General features: G+C 48.0%; 1 protein-coding gene across 1 annotated transcript in view; it reads right to left on the reverse strand.

Moving 5' to 3' along the window:
* Positions 1-3,162: 3,162 nt before the first annotated feature.
* The window catches only part of dpf1 (double PHD fingers 1), a 119,917-nt gene continuing 103,836 nt past the window's right edge, over positions 3,163-19,243 (reverse strand). The window contains 3 exon segments of the mRNA XM_072274501.1: positions 3,163-3,691; positions 9,980-10,061; positions 14,395-14,507. Coding sequence (XP_072130602.1) covers positions 3,621-3,691; positions 9,980-10,061; positions 14,395-14,507 — 266 coding nt within the window. The 3' untranslated portion in view covers positions 3,163-3,620.

Here is a 19,243-nt window from a genome sequence, read left to right on the forward strand (position 1 = left end):
CTGAAAGTGGCATCAAACAAAGGCCTTTCACCTGCCCAAGGCCACTCAGCCCATCACATCAGCGCTAGCCCTTTAAGAATCTAACCATCTGTTCGCCTCGTGTTGCCCTGGATCCCTCTTGCCCTCCCCAGCAGCCTCTCCCAAGGCATAACAACCCACTACGTCCCACTCTCCACTTCCCCACCACCAGCTGTCCACTGTATGACATCTGCCGAGGTGTCCTCTCTACCAGGGTGCAGAGTATCAGAGGACAGTTTATCAACAGGTCACTGCCACCTTCCTGGGGTCGGTTAGGGATGGGCAATAAATACCCTGCCTGTAAATAAATAAAGTGAGGTGATTTTGAGGTGGCAATGGAAATTAAGATTGTCTAAAATTGAAAGGTGTTAAAAGGCCAATTCAGTGGGTATATATAAAGCGAAGGTTGATAGATTCTTGATTAGTCAGGGCATCAAAGGTTACAGACAGAAGGCACGAAAATGGGTTGAGAGGGAAAATAGATCAGCCATGTTGGAGGGGTAGAGCAGACTTGACGGAGTGAATGGCTTAATTCTGCTTCTACGTCCTATAGTGGTTAGGGAATGATAGTGTGCAATAGTGGTTAGGGAATGATATCATGCAATAGTGGTTAGGGAATGATATCGTGAAACAGTGTTTAGGGAATGATAGTGTGCAGTACTGTTTAGGGAATGATAGTGTGCAATAGTGTTTAGGGAATGATAGTGTGCAGTACTGTTTAGGGAATGATAGTGTGCAATAGTGTTTAGGGAATGATAGTGTGCAGTACTGTTTAGGGAATGATAGTGTGCAATACTGTTTAGGGAATGATAGTGTGCAATAGTGTTTAGGGAATGATAGTGTGCAATACTGTTTAGGGAATGATAGTGTGCAATACTGTTTAGGGAATGATAGTGTGCAGTACTGTTTAGGGAATGATAGTGTGCAATAGTGTTTAGGGAATGATAGTGTGCAGTACTGTTTAGGGAATGATAGTGTGCAGTACTGTTTAGGGAATGATAGTGTGCAATAGTGTTTAGGGAATGATAGTGTGCAATACTGTTTAGGGAATGATAGTGTGCAATAGTGTTTAGGGAATGATAGTGTGCAATAGTGTTTAGGGAATGATAGTGTGCAGTACTGTTTAGGGAATGATAGTGTGCAATAGTGTTTAGGGAATGATAGTGTGCAGTACTGTTTAGGGAATGATAGTGTGCAGTACTGTTTAGGGAATGATAGTGTGCAATAGTGTTTAGGGAATGATAGTGTGCAGTACTGTTTAGGGAATGATAGTGTGCAATAGTGTTTAGGGAATGATAGTGTGCAGTACTGTTTAGGGAATGATAGTGTGCAATACTGTTTAGGGAATGATAGTGTGCAATAGTGTTTAGGGAATGATAGTGTGCAATACTGTTTAGGGAATGATAGTGTGCAGTACTGTTTAGGGAATGATAGTGTGCAATAGTGTTTAGGGAATGATAGTGTGCAGTACTGTTTAGGGAATGATAGTGTGCAGTACTGTTTAGGGAATGATAGTGTGCAATAGTGTTTAGGGAATGATAGTGTGCAATACTGTTTAGGGAATGATAGTGTGCAATAGTGTTTAGGGAATGATAGTGTGCAATAGTGTTTAGGGAATGATAGTGTGCAGTACTGTTTAGGGAATGATAGTGTGCAATAGTGTTTAGGGAATGATAGTGTGCAGTACTGTTTAGGGAATGATAGTGTGCAGTACTGTTTAGGGAATGATAGTGTGCAATAGTGTTTAGGGAATGATAGTGTGCAATAGTGTTTAGGGACAGTGCCTCAAATGTAAGTATTCATGCCACAGCACAGATACTTTTACTGTGGGATTTACTTTGAAAGAAAACGGTGATGAGTGGGGAACATGCGGCTGGTTGGACAATGGGCCCCACAGGCTGCTGGGCTGAACGGCCTTTCACTAGGTTAGGTAATGGGCTTGGAGGAAAGATTCAGCCTGGGGGTGGGGTGACAGAGTCAAACAGCACAGGAGATAGCCAGTGTGTTGCCCGACAACCTTCACACACCCTTCCACACCGGTCCCATTTAATTTTCCCCACCCCCAGCCCCCAGGACTCTACCCCTCACCTACACGCAGGAGGCAACTTACAGCAGCCAATTCGCCTACCAATCTGCAGGGCATCCGGGGAACCCACAGGGTCACAGGGAGAACCTGCGTACTCCAGACAGAGAACGCTGGAGGTCAGAATCGAGCCAGGGTACCTACACCACAAGGGTGGCTCTACCCCAGGGGGCAGTGTCACCTTCCCACCACCGCCTCCGTCCCCCATCCTTAGGATCTTCTGAATAACCAGCACCATCAGTCCTCGGCAAGTCAGACGCCGTACCAACACGCAGGGTGAAGTTCTGATCTCATCACATGTCCTGACTTCATCCAAGGCCAGGGACGCATCAGAGCGTTTGGCAGGCATGGTACACGTGTCCCTCCACAGACGTCCTGGACGGAGTGTTCTGAGACTTGAGCTACGAATGAGTAAAAACCCAGGGCCTGTTGACCAGCTGCAATCATTGGCCCATTCAGTATGCCAATCACCTGCATTGACCAATGAGCCTGGCACGCCCAATCACACCCATTAACAAACACACACATCAGCTTAAGAAAGTAGTCCCCAGGAGTCCTAAAGTTCCCTCGCAAGGTGAAAGGAGATGTTGGCTCCAGAGGGGTGGAGACCTCAATCCGCATTCATGCCCAGTAGGAGACTGGATCCGTCACAAGCTTCCGGTAAAGTATCTCCACATCTTCTGTAGGTGAATGTCAAGAAGAGATGTCTGAATGGGAGAGGCACCACAATGTCTGACCAATGCCCAGTCATAGATTCAACCTCACTGAAAGGTCCACTCGAGGTCACTTCAACACCATGGGATTGACCCTCACAATCCAAGGTGAATTGGTCTCTGGTCCAAATGCAACAAGGTTTCATCTCCACTCCTCCCACTGCCTCATCTCGCTTTCCTTGCAGCCATTTGGGGGGATGGGAAGAGTACAACATCTACATCACGCCATGCATTTTTTTTACAAGCAACTCCCGTTTGCACTGAGGGTTTGCTAGGAGGGGGATCTGTGTCGGGGGAGGGCGAGGGAACAAGGGAGTCGTTTTGGCTCTCCATCCGAAGGTTGTCCTGCCGCCCCCAATGGGATGGGTTCATCATGACCAGGAGATCAGGGCACCTCAGAAGCCAGGATGAAGGAGGGGTCGGTGCCCCAGCAGTCCGCACCTAGTCCGAGGCAAAAATCCAACCACTGGCTCTGTGGACGGACAGAACTGGGTCCTTTGATCGCTCTGCTCTCTCGATATCTTCCCGCTGTCTCTCAGAAAGTTCTCAGTGTGAAGGCAACCGCCCACAGAGTGAAAGCAAATCCCCACTAAAATGTCAATATCTGTAAAACATACGTTTAAAGATCAGAGTACAAGGATAGACATTGCCCCAAGAAGCAGCATTGTTGTGTCTTTGGGCCAAGGGTCGCTATCTTACAACAGTTGGTGCCGTGCTTCTGGAATGTGGCCACGTTCTGGGGCTGGAGATGGCTGAGACATGACATCCCCGGGCAGCGCAGGAGGTGCCAGCAAGTGTGGGTCCTCTTAGGTTAGAGTTATGTACGCCGAGGCCTTCTCTTTCAGCTGCTGCAAGCACAGATGGCAACTCCAGCTACCTGTGAGGGGGAGGGGGTGAGAGAGGGGGAGAGAGAGTGCGTGTGTGTGTGTGTGTGTGTATGTGTGTGAGAGGCAGAGATGATAGACAGAGAGAGTTAGACAGTTAGTGTGTGGTGTGTGTGAGATTTGAGAGGAGAGACCGACAGAGATAGAGAGACATACAGAGTGAGAGATAGAGAGAGAAAGACAGAGGGGGGAGAAAGACAGAGACAGAGAGACAGACAAAGTGTGTGTGAGAGAGAGAGACACACACAGACAGCGAGAGAGGGAGAGAGTCGGAGAAAAGGGGAGGGAGATGGAGTGAGACAGTGGGTGTGTGTGTGACAGAAAGAGGGTGAAAGAGGGAGAGAGAGAAGAAAAAAAGAATGTCAGATTTTTAATGATAAATTTGTTAAAAAGGTGAGATCTTCTGCTCCGGGCAAACAGCAAAGTTTACACCAGAGGAGGCGATTTGACCCGTCCTCTTCTCCGTGGCCAAAACTACACTTCAGGCTCCTCCCATGTCCCAGCTCCTTCAGGTCTGTGGAGAGTGTCATCACAACTTCACTATCAACAACATCCTAAACCTGACTGCCACTTGCAATCACCTGGTCTTTGCCTATAAGAGATATCCCCCTTTCTCCCACTCTCTCTATCTCTCACTCTGTATGCCTCTCTATCTCTGTCAGTCTCCCTCCCTCCGCTGTCTCCCTCCGCTGTCTCATACACACTGTCTCTCTCACTCTCTGGCTCTTGCTCTGTCTGTCTTTCTGTCTCTCTCTCCTTCATTTAGTCTTCTAAATGAAGACTAGTAACATTCTGTGGAAAAGCACCTCACGTTCTGCCTGCGTAGTCTACAATCCAATGTTGTCTCTTTATCTTCCAGTAAATTCCTCCTCTGGCCCATTCCCTCACTTCTGGACCTACCAAGTTCCCCTCATACTTTACCTGCCCATTGTTAGGGCAGACTCTGGAGTTATGGAATATAGTAAACATCAATTCCTACAGCAAGCAGTCTTCAGATCCGAATGTGGATTGTAGATTGAATTTAGAATGCAGCTCAGAACAATGATCTTCCTGGAGCTGCAGACTGGGGTTGATTGTAAACCAGGAAACATCCCATTGACCTGAGATGTCTGCATATGCATGAATGCATTCAGGAACAGTGGTGATTAACATTCAATCTAGGTGTCAGGAGTGTTGGCGTGAAGATTTAGCTGTTTGAAATTTACATGCAGCTCAAGAGGAAGTACTGAAGTAAACAACATTATTGTAACTATTCAAAAACTTTTGAGTTATTATTGATTTTAAGGGTATAAAAATGTGATGTATTATAAGTCTAGGGGCCTTGCCTTCCGAGACTGTCTCCAGTATGATGACTGCTTGCTTCTGTGAATAAAGACACCAGCTTCAGTTTCTCTCCGGTGACTTGATTCACAGTCACAACACACACACAGTCACAACACACACAACACACACACACACACACAGTCACAACACACACAACACACACACACACACACAGTCACAACACACACAACACACACACACACAGTCACCACACACACACACAGTCACAACACACACACACATACATACACACACAGTCACAACACACAACACACACACACAGTCACAACACACACACACACAGTCACAACACACACACACAGTCATAACACAACACACACACAGTCACACCACACACACACAGAGTCACAACACACAACACACACACACAGTCACAACACACACACACACACAGTCACAACACACACACACACAGAGTCACAACACACAACACACACACACAGTCACAACACACACACAGAGTCACAACACACAACATACACACAGTCACAACACACACACACACACACAGTCACAACACACAACACACAGACACACACACACAGAGTCACAACACACAACACACACACACACACAGTCACAACACACAACACACACACACAGTCACAACAAACACACAGTCACAACACACACACACAGTCACAACACACCACACACACACACAGTCACAACACACAACACACACACACACACACAGTCACAACACACAACACACACACACAGTCACAACACACACAACACACACACACAGTCACACACACACAGTTCCTGTATCACCTCCCCAGCTCCCTGATTTGGTTCCGTGCTCCACCTTCCTCTCCTATCAGGTTCCACTATCTGCAGCCCTTGTGTCACCTCCACCCCTCACCTCCCTCCTCCACTTGCCTATCATCCCTCCTCACCTGGATTCACCCATCACTTGCCACCCCATCTTTCCACCTCTCCACACCAGCTCTCTCTCCTCTATTCTTCAGTCCAGATGAAAAGTCTTGACCTGGAACATCAACTGTCCATTTGCTTCCACAGATGCTGCCTGACCTGCCGAATTCCTCCAGCATCGTGTTCTTTCTCTTCCCCAGTCCCGGTGAGCGGACCCAACAGCAAAATATCCAGTTCAAAGGTCAGGAGGTTATGTTCCAACTTCATAAAACTCTGGTTAGACTGCATCTGGAGTATTGTGTACAGTTCTGGTCACCCCACTACAGGAAGGACATTGAGGCTTTGGAGAGGCTGCAGAAGAGGCTTACCCGATGCTGCCTGGTTTAGAGGGCATGTGCTATCATGAGAGGCGGGATAAACTTGGGTTGTTTCCTCTGACGTGTCGGAGGCTGAGGGGAGATCTGATAGAGGTTTATAAGACTATGAGAGGCATAGATATAGTGGACAGAGAGTATCTGTTCCCCAGAGTAGAAATGTCTAATACCAGAGGGCATGCATTGAAGGTGAAAGGGGGTAAGTTTTTTACTCAGAGAGTGGTGGATGCCTGGAATGTGCTGCCTGGTCTGGTGTTAGAGGCAAATACATTAGAGGCTTTTAAGTGATATTTGGATAGTCACATGGATGTGAGGAAGATGGAGGGATATGGACATGCTGTAGGGAGGAGGGATAGTGTTTGGGTGCTTTTTAGCTGGTTCAGCACAACATTGTGGGACGAATGGCCTCTCCCTGTGCTGTACTCTTCTATAATCTGTTTAACAGTCTCTCTCTCCACAGATGCTGGGTTCCTCCAGCATCATTTCCTTTCTCTTTCCCAGTCTTGATAAAGGGCCTTGGCCCAAAGCGTTTACCATTTACTCCCCTCCACTGACGCTGCCTGACCTGCTGAGTTCCTGCAGCGTTTTGTGCGAGCCTCATTAACTGCTCCTCTCTCCGCCGCTGCTGCCCCACCTGCTGAGGGTTTCCACTTTTTCTCTCATCCCTTTCTGCTTTATTTTATTTTTTATTTAGAGATACAGCAGAGTAACGGGCCCTCCCAGCCCAACGAACACACTGAACTGGACGGGTTTGACCAGGACCAGGCGCACACAGGCTTTTCCAAGGCCTGCACAGCAAACGTCTATAATCCTGGTCCCACTGATTTTATTAATTTAGAGATACATCACAGTAATAGGCCCAATGGGCCCAATTACACCCACATGTCCAACTCACAACCCCTAGGAGGACCACACCCTTGTCGTAGGGTTTGGAGGCTTGTTTTCCTCAATGACCCGGACAGCCATGTTGGCTGGAGTCAGGGGCTCGTGCTTTAGCTCTTGGAGGGGTCACCCATGCCAAATAGGTCAAAGGGTAGAGGCCACACTAAGAATGGTCCTCTAGTCCTCCAGGTTTGGGGTTCAGCTCATGACTATCAACCAAGACTGGTCAAGTAAAACTGTTACGGAAACAGCGGTGAAGAACCCTTCTACATCTGAGTGTGACAGTATGGACAGACAGAGGTGGAGGACCTTTATTACTGCCCTAAACACCAGCAGCGTATCAGGCAGTAAGCAAGCCAATACAATTAACCTACTAACCTGTATGTCTTTGGACTGTGGGAGGAAACCAGAGCACCCGGAGGAAACCCACACAGTCACGGGGAGAACGTACAAACTCCTTACAGGCAGCGACGGGAATTGAACCCGGGTCAATGGTATGGTAAAGCGTTGCGCTAACCACTACGCTACTGTGCCACCCCCACGGGCAGAACGTACAAAGTCCTCACAGGCAGTGGCAGGGACTGAGCCCAAGTCACTGGTATGGCGAAGCGTTGTGCTCACCACTACCCACAACACAGGCACTGCAAACATGGATGGGGATTTAAAATGGGTGTGAAAGGGAGCAGGAAATGAGTGAGGGCTTCCACAGAAGGCAAGAGCGGTGAGCTGACCGAAGGGGTGATGGTGAAAGGGGTGGGAGAGGAGAACAAGAATGGCCCACCCTATGTCATATCCTCCACATAAACTCAAGCAATCAGGCTTCATCCACCGACCAGGAAAAACACAGCGTCCCTAAGCTCACAAGCTACTGCAGATCCTGGAAATCTGACACAAAAGCAGAAGAGTCTGGAATTACTTGGCCAACCAGGCACAGCATCAGAATTAATACTTCAGGCCGAAAGATAATTATCAGGCCTGATAATTCAGTCCTCCTTCACACTTCCCCTCTAACCGCTCTGTCTGCAGACCCTCAATGTAAGCTCACAAACCAGCACCTCACCTTCTGACTGTGTGGAATGCAGCTTTCCAGCTGCAACGCTGAGCACAGTAATTCCAATCTTTTCATTCCCTATTTTGTTCACTCAGTTTAAAAAAAAAGTAAATTTGTATTTTGTTTGTCTCCCTCTGTCGCCAACTTCATCAGACATACTTTCCTTTTTTTTATTCTCCCCGCCCTCTCTCAGCCTGAATGACCAGCACTTGAGTTGTCACCCACTCCTGAACTCTAGCCTAACACAGACGTTCCCTTCTGTTCTCTCACTCACCCTTCCCCCATGCACTGAACCTTGAACTTGCATTGTTTTTCTATGACGTAAACACGAGGAATTCTGCGGATGCTGGAAATCCAAGCAACACACAACAAAGTTGCTGGTGAACGCAGCAGGCCAGGCAGCATCTCCAGGAAGAGGTACAGTCGACGTTTCGGGCCGAGACCCCTCATCAGGACTAACTGAAGGAAGAGTGAGTAAGAGATCTCTTACTGCCTGGCCTGCTGTGTTCACCAGCAACTTTGATGCGTGTTGCTTGTTTTTCTACGACCCTGCTTTCACTAAGAGAGTGGGTGCTTGGAATGCACTGCCTGGAGTGCTGCTAGTGGCAGTACATTACGGACTCATAAGATATAGGAGCGGAATTAGGCCATTTGGCCCATCGAGTCTCCCCTGCCATTTCACCATGGCTGATCCACTTTTCCTCTCAGCTCCAGTCTCTAGGGAATCCTCCCAATTCCCTTTGCACCTCGGAATTTTGAAATTTCTTTCCATTGAGAAAGTAGTCTACACTTTCATTTCTCAAAGTGCATGACCACACACTTCCTGACACTGTATTCCATCTGCCATTTTGTTGCCTATTCTTCTAATCTTCGTCCTACTGCAGCCTCTCTGTTTCCTCAACACTACCTGCCCCTCCTCCTGCCGTATTTTCCACTAGACATTTAGATAGGCACGTGAATGTGAGGGAAGTAGAGGGATAGGGACATTGTGAAGGCAGAAGGGATTAGTTTAGTTGGCCATCTGATTACTAATTTGATTGGTTTGGCACAACACCGTAGACCAGAGAGCGTGTTCCTGTTCTATGTTGTAAAAGGCAGGATCTGCCGGTGGCCACCCATTGCAATTCAACTTTCTACTCCCATTCTGATGAGTGTCCGCATGGCCTCCTCTCCTGCCATGTTGAGACCAAACCCAGGCTGGAGGAGCAACAACTCGTATTCTGACTGCATACTCACCAACCTGATGGCATGAACACTGATTTCTCTAACTTCTGGAAATTTCTCCTCTTCTCCATCTCTCTTTTTCCATCCCCCATTCTGGACATCTCTCACCCCCTCTCTTCTCCTCATCTACCCATCACCTCCCTCTGGTTCTCTTCCTCCTTCCCTTTCTCCCATTATCCACTCTCCTCTCCTATCAGATTCCTTCTTCTTCAGCCCTTTACCTTTCCCACCAGTCACCTCCCAGCTTCTTACTTCATCCCCCACCCAACCACCTTCCGCTTCACCTACACCTCCTCTTCCCCCCACTACCCCTGCCAACCTTCTTATTCTGGCTTCTGCCCCCCCCCTTTCCAGTTGTGTGTATTCTTCTCCACAGACACTGCCTGAACTGCAGAGTTTGGATTTCCAGTATCTGCAGAATCTCGACTGTTTGCTCCTCATCTACCCATCACATCCCTGGTTCTCTCCCTGCTGAAGCTACCTGACCTGCTGAGTACTGCCCGTGGGAAGCAGAGACAGTGTCTTACCTTCTGGAGGTTCGGACATTGGAGGGCTCAGGCAGTACATGTGGTAGCCTCGATCACAATCATCACAAAACAGTAACTGATCCTGTCAGGAGGAAAATGGTAAAAACAATTTACACCAGGCCCTTGTGTGACCCAGAGACACTTCCTTCACCATGAGCAGCAGTGAGCACGGCCTACAAACTGCATCTTTACTGCTCACACTGGTCTCGCCAACAACATTAGGATTTTGAGGGGATTCTGTTTGTCACCAAAGACGCTTGTCAGTTTCTACAGATGTACTGTGGGCAGCAATCTGATTGAGTGGTATGGGGGAGGCACTGCACAGCATCAAAATAAGCTGCAGAAAGTTGTAAACTCAGTCAGCACTAGAATCCAGGACATCTTCATGGAGCAATGCCTCAAAAGGAGGCGTCCTTCATGAAAGACCCACATAACCCAGGACATGCCCTCTTCTCGTTGCTATCAACAGGGAGGAGGTACAGGAGCCTGAAGACACACACTCAATGACTCAGGAACAGCTTCTTCCCCTCTGCCATCCGATTTCTGAATGGACATTGAACCCTTGGACACTACCTCACTACTTTTTTATTTCTGTTTTTACACTACATATTTAATTTCATTCCTGGGGGCAGTCCGTGTGTGGATGGAGATGTCAGGGGTCAGTCCGTGTGTGTCTGGAGATGTCAGGGGTCAGTCCGTGTGGATGGAGATGTCAGGGGTCAGTCCGTGTGTGGGTGGAGACGTCAGGGGTCAGTCTGTGTGTGGGTGGAGACGTCAGGGGTCAGTCTGTGTGTGGGTGGAGATGTCAGGGGTCAGTCTGTGTGTCGATGGAGATGTCAGGTGAAGCTGTTGGGGTAGGTATATTAACATATGAAAGACATTTGGAAAGGTACAAGGATAAGAAAGGTTCAGAGCAGGTGTTCCCAACCTTTTTTACGCCATAAACCCCTAACATTAACCAACGGGTCATGCACCCCAGGTGGGGAACTCCTGGAGAGGGTTGAGCCAAAAGTGGGTAAATGGGACCAACCCAACTGGAATTTTGGTCGGCATGGACCATTTGGGCTGAGGGCCTGTTTCCATGCTGTCTGACTCATTGACTCACTCGTTCTGGTTTAAGATGGTGCTGGTGAATCTCAGCAGCTTCTGGCTGGTGGCCAATGAAAACAGCTAAACACTTTGTCGATCATTTTCTTTCTGGTAAATGACCATCACAAGGAATAGTCTGTAACTTCTCTTTGGAGGGAATTCGATGTGTAGAACTGAGGTGAGGTGAGGTGAGACAGTGGGCCTGTTGCTAAGAGCAAGGAAGACCTGAGGTTTTATCGATTTAAACGCCAGGACAAATTGGAAAGGTCGGATACAGGCCAAATTGAGGCAGCAGGGTCCAAGCTATGGAGCGTATCGAATTGGAAAGGTCGGATACAGGCTGAATCAAGGCAACAGGGAGCAGGCCACAGAGAGTATTAAATTGGAAAGGCTTTTGGGGACGAACATCACTGAGGGACTCTCGTGGACCATCAACACAACCTCGACAGTAGGGAAGACACAACAGCGACCAAAGTACCTGAGGAGTTTAATGGGAGCTAATCTGCACCAAAAATCTCAGGCCAACTTTGATCGATGTGCGACAGAGAGCATACTGACATATGGAGTGTCAGGGTGGGACTCTAGCTACAGCAAGACAGATCACAAAGCACTCCAATGGGTGATCAGGATGGCTCAGCACTCCACTAGGACTCAACTACTGGACTTGGAGCTGACCTGCATCTCTCGATGCCTATTGAGGCTCATAACATCACTAAAGACCCATCCCATTCCATCCCAGACATTGTCCGTTCAATCTCCTGCCATCTGGTAGGAGATACAGAAACACCTTAGCCAAGACAGTAAGACTGAAATACAACTTTTTCCCCAGGGCTGTTGTGTGTTGAATAATGCTACACTCCGGCTTGCCAATCCCCTTTGAGTGTTATGGACTATCAAAGTCAGTTGTTGCATGTAAATATGGGAATTTTTTAATTAAGCTGCACTGCATGGATTGTAAATATCTGTTCTGCACGGACTGGAGTAGCACCACACCCTCGTTGTCTTGAGCAATGACAAGAAAGTTCTGTTCTATCTGTCTACCCATGGTGGTTCTGCAACTTTAAAAAGTGCCTGTTTTAACGTTTCTATGGCAATCAGCGCCTTTATGCTGTTCCTGACAGGTGATGTTTCACGTTCCTGCCAACCTCCGTGTGAAGCAACGTACTTATTGGCTGCGTAACCAGCAATGTAATAGCTGCCGATGACTGCACTGCACACTCCAATCTCACCTCAGGTACCAACATTCTCAGCCTTCCTGTCAGAAGACAAACTGTTCAGTCTGGAACAACAACTGCAAATTCCATTTATGTAGCACCTCTGACGTGAGAAAATAAAATTGCCAAGGGTGTTTCACAAATCTGTTAGCCTCACAGAAGGCAGGAGATGAAGAGCTTGGTTAAAGGGAAAGGTTTTAAGAACACAGAACATAGAACACTACAGCACAATACAGCCCTTCAGCCCATAACATTGTGCTGATGATTTAACCTACTCCAAGATCAATTTAACCCTTTCTTCCCACATAGCCCTCCATTTTCCTATCATCCATTCGTCTAAGAATGTCTTAAATGTCCCTGATGTATCTGCATCTACCACCACACCATACGATGGTCTCCACACACCCACCACCTCTGTACTTTCCCCCAATCACCTTGAAGTTATGCCTTCTCGTATTAGCCATTGCCACCCTGGGAAAAAGTCTTTGGCTGTCCACTTGATCTAAACCTTTTATCATCTTGTACACCTCTATCGTCATCTCTCATCTTCCTTCACTCCGAAGAGAAAAGCTCTAGCTCTCTCAATCTCTCCTCATATCATCGTCACCATCATTATGTGCTGCGTCATATGACATGGGTGATCAGGGTCTTTCCATGATCATGATTGTTCTTGGCAAATTTTTCTACACAAGTGGTTTGCCATTGCCTTCTTCTGGGCAGTGTCTTTACAAGACAGGTGACCCCAGCCATGATCAATACTCTTTAGAGATTGTCTGCCTGGGGTCAGTGATCGCATAACCAGGATTGTGATCTGCACCGGCTGCTCGTACGACCATCCACCACCTGCACCACGGCTTCACATGACCCTGATCGGGGGGGGGGGGTTCTAAACAGGTGCTGCATCTTACACCCTGCCCAAGGGTGACCAGCAGGGTAGTGGAGGGAAGGAGCACCTTACACCTTCTTTGGTAGAGACATATCTCCACCCCGTCATATGCGATTAAGCAGCCCCTTGAAGGCGAGGTGGATGAGGGAAGGGAGGAGGCGAGGAGGAGGGAAGGGAGGAGGCAAGGAGGACGAGGGAAGGGAGGAGGCGAGGAGGATGAGGGAAAGGAGGAGGCGAGGAGGACAAGGGAAGGGAGGAGGCGAGGAGGAGGAGGGAAGGGAGGAGGCGAGGAGGATGAGGGAAGGGAGGAGGCGAGGAGGAGGAGGGAAGGGAGGAGGCAAAGAGGATGAGGGAAGGGAGGAGGCGAGGAGGAGGAGAGAAGGGAGGAGGCGAGGAGGAGGAGGGAAGGGAGGAGGCGAGGAGGAGGAGGGAAGAGAGGAGGCGAGGAGGACGAGGGAAGGGAGGAGGCAAGGAGGAGGAGGGAAGGGAGGAGGCAAGGAGGAGGAGGGAAGGGAGGAGGCAAGGAGGAGGAGGAGGGAAGGAAGCTCAGGAGCCCAACAGCTGAAGACTGTACTAATGGTGGAGCAATTAAGTGTACAGATGATATACCAACAAGAAATGAAGGAGCACAGAGAATGGAGAGGATTCAGGGCAGCAGGAGGTTACAGTGGAGAAGATCAGGATTCTGATGAGGAAGAGATCTTTGTTCCGTCTCCTACAAAAGTCAGGATTTTCCGGTGGCCACCATTTCAATTCAACTCCCCATTCCCATTCTGACATGTTGGTCCGTGGCCTTCTCTACAATCACGATGAGGCCATTATCAGGTTGGAGGAGCAACACCTCATATTCCGTCTCCTGACAGTAGCAGCATCAATTTCTCTAACTTCTGGCAATTTCTCCCTCCCCTCCCTTTTCTCTCTTTACCATTGAGTTGCTGACTGCTGTCCCAGAACCCTGCTCCCCCTTCCTTAAACCCCATCCCTGCACGCACCTTGAACTTTGAACTGGGAAACGGTTTGGGCCAGTCAGCAGAGGAGTGTGAGGAGCATCAGGCATGGTAAAAGTCAGGATAAGGGGTGGCTGTGTTTCAGATAGGACTCTATCGGTCAAATAGGAGTGAAGTAAGTTAAGACAACCACCCCCCTCGCACCCCACTGCCCCCACCGAGCCAGCAGCCTTCTCACCCGCAGGTGCTGGACCTGGCACCCATTGTGGCATGACTTACGTCGTTCTCTGAGGTGCCACAGAGGCTGCAGGACTTGCACTCGATGCATTGCCAGCGATAGGTCCTCACCGCCGCCGTCATGTTGACCGTGAACTGCAGGCACGAGGGGTGACCTGGGGGGTGGGGAGAGAGACAGAACAACACCCTGTAATGGTCATTGACGCAAAGAATATCACGCTGGACAACAAACATTTTGTTTCCTAATACCTCTGGATGTACCTTTTGGACTTTGGGCTGCTGATGATGAAAATCATCATGACATTTCCCTATCACACACCATTATTTTGAAATCACTTATATTTGTTATTTTAATTCATAATTCAAGTCAGAATAAAGGATGCCAAGGAAGGCACTTTTGTTGGTTCACAAATCAAACAGGTCATCAACCACAGGCAATTTGAAGAACTACTAGTAGGACTGGAGAAAATCAGATGGAAGGCATTCAAGGATGTTGTTGAAAGTTTTCTTGGCAACTACAGAGCATCAAACTACATGCAGCTGGTTGACAACATGCTTCAATCATACAAAACCATGAAGTGCAACATGTCACTAAAGATTCATTTTCTGCATTCCCATTTAGACTTTTTCCCTGTAAATCCTGGCGCTGTCAGTGATGAGCGTGGTGAAAGGTTTCACCAGGACATTGCGGTCATGGAGAAACGGTATCAGGGCAACTGGAATCCATCAGTGCTGGCTGATTATTGTTGGACACTTAAGTGAAAAGCCTCAGACACTGAATACAAATGAAAATTATCAACAATATTTTTAGCTTAGTTGAACTATTGCAGTGTAAGCACTGTTATACAATTAAACATAATATATTCAATGAAAGTTTTGTTTCCTCAAATTCCTACGTAGTATGAGTAGTCTGTAATTATATTTGTGTTCAGCTTCAAGAGTCTATCATAAACAAAAAAATATTTAGTGACATGTTTCATTTCATGGTTTTATATGCTTGAAGCTTGTTGTCAACCAGCTGCATGTAGTTTGGTGCTCTGTAGTTGCCAAGAAAACTTTCAACAGCATCCTTGCAACACACATCAAAGTTGCTGGTGAACGCAGCAGGCCAGGCAGCATCTGTAGGAAGAGGTGCAGTCAACGTTTCAGGCCGAGACCCTTCGTCAGGACTAACGAAGGGTCCTGAGGAAGGGTCTCGGCCTGAAACGTCGACTGCACCTCTTCCTACAGATGCTGCCTGGCCTGCTGCATTCACCAGCAACTTTGATGAGTGTTGCTTGAATTTCCAGCATCTGCAGAATTCCTGTTGTTTGCGTTTAAATTAACAGCATCCTTGAATGCCTTCCATGTGATTTTCTCCAGTCCCACTAGAAGTTCTCCAAATTGCCTGTCGTTGGCGACCTGTTTGTTTTGTGGACCAACAAAAATGCCCCTTAATCTTGGCACCAGTTACTCTGACTTGAATTATGAATTGAAATCACGAATATAAGCGAATTCAAAAATGGTGTATGATGAGGAATTTACATGGTGATTTTCATGATCAGCAGCTCAATATCCACAAGGTACACCCAGAAGTATTCAGGAAGCGAAACCTTTGTTGTCCAGTGTTATCTGCTCACCATTTCTGACACTAACTCTGTCCCCAGATTTAATTAATTCATTGCACTTTGATTGCTCGGCTCTTGGATAGGATTTGTATCTTCGGTAGGTTCTTGATATGAGAAGGTGTGGTGACACCAGCAAGCTGCCACCGCCCCTCCCCCCGAACACATCTTTGGGTTATGTTGAATGTAAGCACAAACAGCCCATTTCAGTGTATGTCTCAATGCCATCATCATCTTCATTATGTGCCGTGCTGTATGACGTGGGCGATCGTGATCTTTAACCATGATTGTTCTTGGGAAATTTTTCTACAGAAGTGGTTTGCCATTACCTTCTTCTGGGCAGTGTCTTTACAAGACTGGTGTCCACTCCCCCCAACACCCATTATCAATACTCTTCAGACAGTGTCTGCCTGGTGTCAGTGGTCACATAACCAGGACTTGTGATATGTACCAGCTGCTCATACGACCATCCACCACTTGCTCCCGTGGCTTCACGTCACCCTGATCAGGGGGCTAAGCAGGTGCTACACCTTGCCCAAGGGTGACCTGCAGGCTAGTGGAGGGAAGGAGCGCCTTGCACCTCCTTTGGTGGAAACGTATCTCCATCCCAACACCCATCCATCATTAAGGACTCCTAGCACCCAGAACATAGCCTCCTCTCGTTATTAATTTACTTATTTATCAATACAGGACAGGGTAGATCTTTCGAGTCATGCCAACCCCGACAAATCCGCTTAGCCCTAACCCAATCATGGCACAATTTGCAATGGCCTATTAATCTAACTAGTATGAGAAAACACAGGACCCGGAGGAGACCCACGCGTTCCATGGGGAGGACCTGCAGATCGGCGCCAGAAATGAAGTACAAACTCCGGGACGGCTTGAGCTGTAATCGCGTTACGCTGTTCGTTATGCTATCATGGCGCCATCATAGAGGAGGTCCGGGACCCTGAAGACACCCCCTCAACATTTTAAGAACAGCTTCTTCCCCTGTGCCAACAGATTTCTGAACAGACAATGAACCCATGATCTTTTGTTTGTCTGCAGTCCTTTGCAAAACTTTGACAAACTTCTATGGTTGTGTAGTGGATAGTATATTGATTGCTACATCACAGCCTACCTCCATGACGACCACAACCTTGTCGTAGGGCTTGGAGGCTGGTATGCCTCAATGACCCAGAGCACTATGTTGGCTGGAGTCAGGGCTTTATGCATTGGCTCTTGGTAAGGTCACCCATGCCAAACAGGTCAAAGGGTAGAGGCCAGACCAAGAGTGGTCCACCAGTCCTCCAGGTTCAGGGGTTCAGCTCAGGGCTAACAACCCTGACTGGTCAAACAAAGTTGTTACAGAAACAGCAATGAAGACTCCTTCTACATCTGAGTGTGACGGTATTCCTGAGTCTCCACCCAGAAATTGCGTGACTGACAGTAGTGAAAACCGAGAGGAAGCTGCTGACATGATGAAGGAAGCCCTGAACACCACCAGAGATGGAGGACCTTCATTGCTGCCCTAAACACCAGGAGAAGGGGAGCAGAAGATGGCGGCGTGACGCAATGCACGCGGTCACTCCGAATGATATCGTATTTGTTAAATAGGGGCCATGCACAATCCTGATTTGATGGAGACAGACGTGAGAAGCACAGAAGAACATCTGGAGAAACTTCTGAAATGCTTGCTTCGCTGCCGCTGCTACTGTGTGATCCAAAATCTCTGGAGGGGAAGGCCCCAAATCCCTGACTTTACCTATTGCCTGTTGCCAGGGCTGGGGTCGAAGTGTTCAGCAGAGATGGTGCTCGGTGTTGGAGGGCTGGTCGGAGGCTCAAAGTTTTCGGATGACTCGGAGTCGGACTGTGGTCGGGTGCTGCATCGGCAAGTTTGCGGCGCTGGAAGCTCATGGCAGGAAGAGTTTTTCTCCCTTCAACCATCTGTGTGAGATGATGGGACTTTCGAAAGACTTTGAGACTTTTTTTTTACTGTGTCCATGGTCTGTTCTTCATCAAGTTATGGTATTGCTTTGCATTGTTGTAACTATATGTTATAATTATGTGATTTTTGTCAGTTTTTTTAGTCTTGGTTTGTCTTGTGTTTCTGCGATATCATTCTGGAGGAACATTGTATCATTTCTTAATGCATGCATCACTAAATGACAATAAAAGAGGACTGCGTGTCCTCATAATCTAATCTAAAAACACCAGCGGTGTAACAAGCAGAAAGTGAGTAAATAACCATCACAGCCTGGTATGAAAACACCAATGCCTTGAATGGGAAATCCTACAATACGTAGTGGATTCAGCCCAGTTCACCATGGGTAAAGCCCTCCAACCACTGAACACATCTACATGAAATGCTGTCGTAGGAAAGAGAGCATCCATCATCAGAGATCCTCACCACCCAGGTCTCGCTGCTGCCATACAGGAGCCTCAGGACTCGCACCACCAGGTTCAGGAACAGTTCCCACCCCTCAACCATCAGGCTCTTGAACAAAAGGGGATAACTACACTCACTTCCCCATCATTGAGATGGTTCCACAACCAATGATCTCACTTCAAGGGCTCTTTATCTCAGGTTCTCGTTGTTTATTGCTGTTTATTTATATTTGCATTTGCACAATTTATTGTTTTTTGCACTCTGGTTGATCTTTCATTGATCCTGTTACAGTTACTATTCTATAGATTTTCTGAGTATGCCCACAGGAAAATGAATCTCAGGGCTGTATATGGTGACATATATGTACCCTGATAAACTTTACTTCTAACTTTTGAACTAGTAACACCCCTCCCTCCCCTGTACCCCTCCCTGTCTCTGTAACCCCTCCCTCACCAACACCCTTTCCTACCTCTGTAACCCCTTCCTCACCAACACCCTCCCTGTCTCCGTAACCCCTCCCTCACCAACACCCTCCCTGTCTCTGTAACCCTTCCCTCACCCTCCGTCTCTGTAACCCCTCCCTCACCAACACCCTCCCTGTCTCCGTAACCCCCCTACACCATCTGTCTCTGTAACCCCTCCCTCACCAACCCCTTTCCTGTCTCTGTAACCCCGCCCTCACCAACACCCTCCGTCTCTGTAACCCCTCCTTCACCAACACCCTCCCTGTCTCTGTAACCCCTCCCTCACCAACCTCCTTTCCTGTCTCTGTAACCCCTCCCTCCCCTACACCCCTCCGTCTCTGTAACCCCTCCCTCACCAACCCCTTTCCTGTCTCTGTAACCCCGCCCTCACCAACACCCTCCCTGTCTCTGTAACCCCTCCCTCACCAACACCCTCCCTGTCTCTGTAACCCTTC

The sequence above is a fragment of the Mobula birostris genome, chromosome 12 (genome assembly GCF_030028105.1).
Source record: "Mobula birostris isolate sMobBir1 chromosome 12, sMobBir1.hap1, whole genome shotgun sequence".
In the NCBI taxonomy this organism is placed as follows: Eukaryota; Metazoa; Chordata; class Chondrichthyes; order Myliobatiformes; family Myliobatidae; genus Mobula; species Mobula birostris.